This window comes from Pygoscelis adeliae, unplaced genomic scaffold (assembly GCF_000699105.1).
Source record: "Pygoscelis adeliae isolate BGI_AS28 unplaced genomic scaffold, ASM69910v1 Scaffold412, whole genome shotgun sequence".
NCBI lineage: Eukaryota > Metazoa > Chordata > Aves > Sphenisciformes > Spheniscidae > Pygoscelis > Pygoscelis adeliae.
Genome location: NW_008824190.1, coordinates 875,777 through 884,292, shown reverse-complemented (window position 1 = coordinate 884,292; position 8,516 = coordinate 875,777). Strand labels below are relative to the sequence as shown.

Sequence of the window (8,516 nt, the reverse complement as noted above, 5' to 3'; positions counted from 1 at the left end):
ACTGGTCGTGTTCTCATCTCTTCTGAACAGCGGGCGGGCTCAGCCGTGCCCAGCCGTGTACCTCGGCCTGCGCTGGATCCCTTCTGCTACAGCCGGACTGCGCCTGGGAAGCTCCGTTAGGTTCGGGCACGCTGGTGCCAGTAACCACAGCTGCCTGTGGGCTGTACCTCTCCTGCAGCCCCAGTCCGTAAAGATCCTTTGACTACGATTCATATATATGTGCGTGCACACATTTATTTGGTTCCTTAAGCATTACGCTCAAGCTCCTTTTATATTTATGTGTTTCTTACTGTCTTAATTACTTTGCTCATATTTTGGTCGCGTGTGCGAGGTCCAGCTGTTAACAGCAGTGTATATTCAGATCATGCTGCGTAGAAATGCTTTTGTTCTTTAGTGCCACATGTTTGTTACGCACACATCCTAGTCCTTGGATAGATTACTCATTAGTCCACACGCTTTTTAGCTCCCCCGTACTTCACTCGCACAGCTACAATAATTAGACACTGTATTTTTCCAGCCTGCAGAACGTTGCAGCAGAGCCATGAAATGACGGGTGAAATGATAAGGCAACCTAGGGTAGGAGGTTGTCCAGCAAACTTGCATTCCTTCTTACTCCAGCCTTTCACCTCTTTCCCGCTCTGGAAGCTGACTGGCTGGTTTTTCTGTTTTGTAATGTTTTCTTTGAGGGATTTCGTAACATCTAATTAAAAAGCGTTAAGTTGTTGAAAGCTCTATCTGAGCCACTCTAAGGTCAGGTGTTTAAGGTCATGTTTTTGGTGTGGGTGACTTGAGCTCGTAGAAGGGATGAAGTTCAGTCTCTGAGTAATTTCAAAGATAAGGTGTTGCTAGAGAGACATTCCGTGCACCTTCCAAAGATGGTGTGAGATTTCTCCCCTAATCCCCAACTTTTCTGCTGACGTTCTTCGGGTGCCAGCGTGTCCATCCCAAAGTGGCACTTTCCCACTGCATCCAGCTGCTCTGCTCTCAGCCAAGATGAAGTGGTTCAGGTCCTCGCGCTGGTGCTGCCCCTCTGCCAGACTCTCATATGGGGAGTAGCACTCGCCCCTTGGTCCAGGTTTTTGCGCTAGGATTTTCCAAAGATCCCGATTTCTGGCTCTGTCAAAGTTTTCTTTGGGACTTCCCTCCCTTTTTTCCTGTTTTTTCTTCTTCCTTCCCCCCCCCCCCCCCCCCCATAGGTCTGTGCAGTTAGTCCTGCGTTCCCCTGCCTGACAGGTTTCTTCTCCTAGCCTTTCAAAAATGTCTTTCTGAAAATGTGACCTTCTGAGCATTTGTTACGAAGCGGCAGCTAATGCTCTCCGGGTGTGCTGTGAGTGAGGTTGGCAGGATGGGGAGGGATGTGACCGATGAGCTGCCTGGGGTCGGGCATGTCCCCTCTGAGCCTGGAGCCGCTTGCTCTGCACCCCAGGCGATGGAGGACGAGCTGCTCGCCCCCTGTAAATCCCAGTCTTAGCGCCAAACAATTTCTAGACGTTGTGTCGAGAGGGAAGGTGGTTTGACAGAGCCGTGCAAGCATCCTAAAAACACTCCGTGGAATGTTTAGTAATTTGGTGTGGTGGCTGGGGCGGTGCTGAGGACTGCCCGCAGGGAGGCAACGCAGGTTGAGAGTCTGGGTCTGTGCCGCTGTGCACACGTACGTGCGTACACACACTGGTAAAGAATTTTTTTCCTTTGTTTGTTGGGTTACAGCGGTAAGCAAACGGCACAGCTCATACACGACTTGATCAAGTCTCTGTGTTTTTGCTGCTGTGGATATGTATTTGTGAAAATATGCCGTTTGCTTGAAAATGCTGCAGATAGCCCTTTGTTATTACTGAACGCTGTGTTTTCAGGGTCAAAGAAGAAAAGGACTCTCTGTGTGTCTCTTTCTCTTTTCTTTTTCTTTTCTTTTTTTTTTTTTACAGTGCCCTGCTAGAATAATTAGCTTGTCTGAAGTTAATACTTCTTTTGAGTGCAAGCTTCCAGAATCGAGGAACTGAGCGGTGTGCCTCTTGCCATCGAGGATTACCAGAACTTAATCTTTCTGTGCAAAGGCAACTAATCTCAGGCATGCAAACAGGGTTTATTTAACTGCGCGCCAGCGCTTTAAAGCATTGATGTATGAAATCCCTTGCAAATTCAGATGTACTTGCTGCTAATCGCTTCTCCACCTGCTCGTCCGCCTCCGTCCCCCACATCCCAGAATCCGCCTATCGGTGTCAGTCACTGGAGACTGATGGTGACACGTGCAGCCGCCGTTTGCCAGCTCCAGCCCCAGCCTGTGCTCTCGACGCCTGGGCGGTCGCTGCCCGCCGGCGGGGCAGCGCGGTGGTAGTTTTGCCGTCGTTAGGACCCAACTTTCCTTTTGTGCTCGGAGCTGGAGCTCGGAGGCTTGCGTGGAGCCGCACTAAGTGTGGGAGCTCAACCCTGGACTCCATCTTTTAAACAAATAAACAAGCTGGGAACGGGAGGAGAACTGGCTGAAATACTGAAATATGATCAGCATCTTGCCATGTTTCTCATGCAGTTTGCAGGTAAAGTAGGTGTTTTGTGTGCTTTTCCTGAAAGCGTGTTTCTCCGATAATGTCTTGTTAGTGTTGTTGGCATATAGGATTATATGGAGTCGACAGAAGTAACTATCAAAAGGCCACTGGTCTCATCAGCGCGCCTAGGCAGCTTCTGGATCAAATTAATGATTATAAAGCTCTAACCATGACACTTAAGCCAGGAGTACAGTAGAAAAGGGTGCACAAGCCCAAGAGTAGTTTTTGAACCTGGGAACTAGTCTTGGAAAGCAAACGGTTGGTACCGAAATGTGACTTCAAAGCCTCGGTATCTTCTCTCCTTTCCCTTCCTTGCTGTTTTCTCTGTGTTTTCTAACTGATTACTGCAGATGCCACGTACTTTGGTTTCTTCTAAAGTGGGTTTCTTTAGAGGTGAAAACAAGCAGTATGTAATCAGATGGCAGATTGCATCCTGGAATCCAGTTTATTTCTAAATTGCATTTCTAAACATGCAGAAAAGATAAGGGACCTCCATTCAGGCTGAGCAATACTTATTTCATTTATTTGCCAATATTGGCAAAAGGTAAATCCATATTTATAGTAAAGCCCGTGTCAGCCCATTTCTTAAGTTCCTCTTGATGCTGGGAAAGAGAGAAGTTTGAGTGGGCATAATCTATGTGGGCTTTTTAAGTGATTCATTAAAATGCTTTTAGGTATGTGAAAGTGTCAGAATACCTGTTACTAGGTTTTTTTTTTTCCTTTGAGTTACTGGGGAGGGATTTGTGTACCTGCTTTTTATTAATTAGTTGGACGTCAAGAAGACCGTCGGAGTGTCTGACCGGCAGCAGCGTGAGGTTGCTGTCAGAGCATGCGGTTCCCTCGTCTGGCCCGGGTGAACTGGTTTCTGTGCCTCTGAAGCAGTGCCAGGCTTGTGGGCAGAGCTCCTGTCGTCGTTTGGTTGAACATTAGTAAACCCAGCAGGGAAGATTTTGCAAAAATCTTGAAGTGGAAGCCCTGTTGAGGTGCTGTTTTCCTATACGGTCATAGGAGCCTCGCACAGTGAGCTGCGCAAACCCCCGTTTTGGGTAGAAGTGTTGTCAGCACGTTCAGCGCTTGGTAATGGGAACGATCTGTGAAACTGCTTTTCAGTTCACGCTGTTGACTATGTCCGATTTCTTTTTTTTCACTGGTCATTAAGGCAAATGGCCAAGCTCCGTTAGCAGGAACTGGTGGTTGGAAAATGAAGTTCTGTCCAGGGTCTGGCATGGGACCCGGTGAGGGTAGATACTTCCCTTGATTTATACCTGGAACATTGAGATCTTTCCTATCTCTATCCAGGCCCTTTCTAAACGTGTGCTGTAAAAGCTACAGCCATATATAGCATCAGCACAGACCCGAATCGATACCTACCCAAAGGGACAGGCGGGGCTGGGCATCGTTAATGCTGTTTAGGACAGCGGGAGGCTGCCGCGCGTCTTCCCGTAAGACACAACTCGGCATCTGTTTCCAGAGGTGAAGACCACCTGCAGCAACCTGCTGCTGCCGCCTGAGAGGACTTGCTGATAGTCGTTTCCTGCTCATCTTTAAGCATCTTCACTGTTTTCCCCAATCCGTTTTTTCTAGTGAGGAATCTTCTAGTCCAGGTTGGTTTTTTTAATCTTTAATTTTTTTAATATTTTAATCACTGCATTATGGCAACTCCTGATATTTTGCTCCTAAAAATTCACTCTTCTGAAAATCCTTGGAGATACATACTGGGTGTGCTTGGAGGTGAAGGGCACGCTAACGCCTGTGCCATGTATGGCTCTCTAGAAATGCCAACACTGGTCTGACACTCACTGAAAGCCTTAATTTTTCTCCCCCTCCCCCTTAGCTTCTGCATAGCACTTCACTGCAAATGCAGAAATCTGCTGATTTCTGCCTTTCCTGGCTGGTGCTCTACAGAGCCTCAGTAAAACTGAGTAAAACCCCGAGGCTTGCTCCCGTGCTGGTGGTCCCTTCCTTCCTGAGCAGACCAGCTCAAAATAGCCAAGGATGCTTCGTTAAGGTCGGAGCAAAGGAAAAGTGCTTGTGCCTCACAGTCGTACTGGCCGATTCTGCCAGCTTTTATCCTGCCCTGTGCCCAGGAGAGAAGTTTTTCTGCAGGTTCAGCTTTCTTCTCTGCTCATTGTTTGTATCCAGTGGGATGTGGTTGGAGCTCAAGCTGAACAGCAGTTCGCAGAAATGATATGAGAGGCAATCGGTTCTGAAGGTGGCTACTGTCCATGGCATTTACCAATATTAGGGTGGAAAATCTGACATAATGAGGAGTTTCTTACTCCAAAGTGCGTTGGAAATCTTCTCTCTGGGTTGGCTGAATTCTTGGAGCAAACTCCATATGGCAAGAGAGCAGCAAGCAAGGTGCCCGCTGCTTCCGTCGCCCGCTTTTCAATACTACCCTTTTCTTTTGTGGGTCATTTACTCTTTCTCTGTCTTGGGGGAGTGAGAGCAAAGCTTTCCCAAGACGTTTTGCTTCTCCGTATTGAGTGTGCCATAACGTGCCTGTGGATGATAGCTCATCCCGTCTTGGGGGACCCTGGAGAGCCGCAGGCAAGGACAAGGCTGCCTGCTCCGAGTCGCGTGGGTGCCTCCACCCAGAGCCTTCCAGCCGGTGCCTGACAAGAACCTTGTTCCTGGCTGTAGGCAGGCTCTTGGGACAGGCAGCTGTGCCCAGGGACTTTTTACTGCTCACCATAACCACCCTCGCAGAGGTCTGGACGTGTGTTATTAAGTGAATGACAGTTTCTATAGATGAAGGCGACTCAGTGACCATCAGCAGTAGCTCCTGGCTTTCTCTGCTCACAGTGCCTGGAGCAAAACAGGGCACAGTGCCTGTGGAAGTAGGTCTTGGGTTCCTGGAAGACCTTGTTGGAGGAGCTACCAGGATCTCTCATGTGAGTGGGACTAAGAATAACTGCATCTTCTCTAGCGCTGTTTCTAGACAACACTACCCAGAAAATACATTCATTTTTGTTTATGGCTTGTGAAGGAGCTACTCAGTTTCCAGCCTGTGCCTGCAAAGAAAAATATGTTGCAGTTCATGATCTCATCAACTTCCATTTTCTGTAACTTCTGAATATTTCTGACTTGTGGAATTTTAGTCTGAGGCTGTATAAGGACAATAGTGGGCTTCTCTTCCAGAGCACTCGTACCATGTGCTCTGCATGCCATAATGAAGTTGTAAATGCAGAAGGTTAGCTTTAAAACCAAGGAAGTCCTATTTCTACCTTTTGAAGAGGCTTAGGCACTACGAAGGAGCATATCGAATGAGAAGGGTAGCTCTAAACCAGTTCTTGTGTTGAGAAATAATTGGCTTGGAAGGAAAAAAGCTGTAGATTGGAATGAAGCTTCACAGCAGGGGTGCATACTTTCCTCCTTTTCTCATGCAGTTTGGTAACGTTTTCGGACACGAAGCTTAATTTGAAGCAATCGCGTTTTAGCTCTCTAAATCTGACATCCTAATGCAGGGATTCACAGGAAGGAATCCTTGCTGCCTCAGCACTGCCTCAAAGTGCATCGCTGGCCTGTGAGGTATCAATTGGAAAAAAGGCTATAGGAAAGTCAATCGCTTATTCTGGAAATCTGAGTGCAATATAATAATTTTTGGTTTCGTTCATACCCTCGTCCCTTCATTGTACTGGTGTGGCTGTTTTAGGATTGCTCTGTGAGACATGACCGTTGTTACATGGCTTGAGGTTGAAAACAAAACCAAATCCTCCAGTGGGAACAAAATGAGGGTTTTAACTCTGACCTCTTCGCTGATCTTGGTGTGGTCTCTCAAATAGGATGACCTAAGCCATGGCTTGATGAGGCAGTGAGCCTGGATCTGGATTCCTGGTACTGGTGCCTTAATCATGCCATGTGTGGTCACCTTTGAGCATTAATCTGACACCATGAGTTTGTACCAGCACAAAAAATGTTGCTGCATTCACGTCTGGGGATCATGTGTTGCGTCTGTTTGAGAGCATATCTGATTACATTTAATGAGAGCCCATAAATAATAAATTTTTTGGAAGCGGGATATTCATGAAGTGGCTGGAGCAAGTCCACAGTCCGTTCTCCCAGGCGTGTCTCTGGTTGTCTTTATGATGCTTTTGCTCGGTTTTGCCCACGTCTCTCACAGGTAGCGCATGCATGTTGGTAGTTAGAAATGCATTTGTTGAAGTAATGCTGGGCTGAACGCATCCTCATCCTTTAGGTAGTCATTGATCTCACACTGGACTTCACCTGACTTCCCCCAAAAAACACTCCACTGAACTTTAACTTACGTTGCTGTCACCCTTAGGCAGTTCCTATGATGAGAGTCCCTCACCTTGGGGAGGAACGACCCCATGCACCGGTACATGCTGGGGACAAGCTGCTGGAAAGCAGCGTTGTGGAAAAAGTCTTGAGTGTTCTGGTTGACATCAAGTTGAACACGAGCCAACAATGTACCCTTGCAGCAAAGGAGGTCAGCAGCATCCTGGGCTGCGTTAGGTTGAGTATTGCCAGCAGGTCCAGGGAGGGGATCCTTCCCCTCAGCACTGGTGAGGTCACACCTGGAGTGCCGTGTCCAGTTCTGGGCTCCCCAGAACAAGAGAGTCATGGGTGTTCTGGAGTGAGCCCGATGAAGGGATTGGAGTGTCTGTTAGCGAGGAGAGCCTGAGAGAGCCGGGGTTGTTTAACCGGGAGAAGGCTTGGGGTGGGGGCAGAGGGAGTCTTATCAATGTGTTCAAATACATGTTGATGTGAAAGAGTAAAAGAGTAAAGAAGATGGAGCCAGAGTCTTCTCAGTGGTGCCCAGTGAAAGGTCAAAGGGCACACATCAAAATACAGGAAATTCAGCTAAGCATGAGAAAACTTTGTTTGCTGTGAGGGTGATTGGGCACTGGAATGGTGGAGAGTACATACCACAGAGAGGTGGTGGAGTCTCTGTCCTTGGAGATATTCAGGACCCAACTGGACAGTGCCCTGAGCAATCTGCAGGAGCTGACGCTGCTTTGAGCAGGCGGGGTGGGCTAGTTGATCACCAGAGATCCCTTCCAGTGAGAAATATTCTGTGATTTGCTTCTAGAGAAGAGAATGGTTGGGTTTCCCAGTGAGTCCCCACTCACCTGTCTGTTCTGATCTGAATTCTTGAGCAGAGTTTTGCTTTATTCGAGACATCACTAGCAGGTGCAAAGCTATTCCTAGTAGTGTCAAGTCTATTTTGAACACAAAAGTTAATTGGTGGAGTTGAAGACATTGCAATGTGATCCAAAATATTCTGTTCAGCTTTGCCTCTTTATCAAAGAACATGACACCAAGGGTAATTATTTGTCGTTTTTGCTGTGTGTATTTCTTGCCCCGTGGATTGTGCTTTGCATTTCTTGGTGAGCTGTTGGAACAGTATTAGCAGTGTCACGTCCTACTGTCGTTCATACCGAGCAGGTAGAAGTCTGCGGCTGATCAGCTCCAAGTCATGCATCACAGCTGGTCTGTCCTTCGGCAGCTTTGCTGTTTTGAGGTGCCCGACTGTAGGTCTGGGATTCACTTCTCCCTGAGGCAGCATGTCTGAGCTGGCCAGTTGTGTCTTGCTCTGTAGTGAATGAAGAGTTGTCACCACTGGTGGTGGCGTGGTTCCTGTGACCGAACGCGGGGGTTGATTTGAAATGTTCCTAGGTGAGAGGAATTGTACTCTAAACTCTGGCTGTGCAGATGGCTGTTGGCTGTGAGGGTAACTGCTGTCTCCCCTCCAAAGGGAGCTTAGGGTGACCCCATCCTCTGCTGCAAATTTGGTTGAATCCTATTCTGTGACTGCTGGGTAAGAGTCTTGCTTTTGGTTTTACAGTGTTCTTGTAATAGCTGCCTCTTTCCAATGTCTACATGGGGTTCCAAAGGCTCCAGCTGTACAACGTGTTCAGGTTGCTGTTTTATTTCTCCTGGCAATGTCACAGCCGTTAGGAGTGCATCCCCTTTTGATGGCATAACTTGATTATTGTAATTCCAGCTCACGGT

General features: G+C 47.7%; 1 protein-coding gene across 2 annotated transcripts in view; it reads left to right on the top strand.

Moving 5' to 3' along the window:
- Positions 1-2,336: 2,336 nt before the first annotated feature.
- The window catches only part of ENOX2 (ecto-NOX disulfide-thiol exchanger 2), a 58,272-nt gene continuing 52,092 nt past the window's right edge, over positions 2,337-8,516 (top strand). For both annotated transcript variants that reach the window (XM_009334697.1, XM_009334696.1), the window contains exon 1: positions 2,337-2,531. In XM_009334697.1, coding sequence (XP_009332972.1) covers positions 2,510-2,531 — 22 coding nt within the window. In that variant the 5' untranslated portion in view covers positions 2,337-2,509. The remainder of the gene's footprint in view (positions 2,532-8,516) is intronic.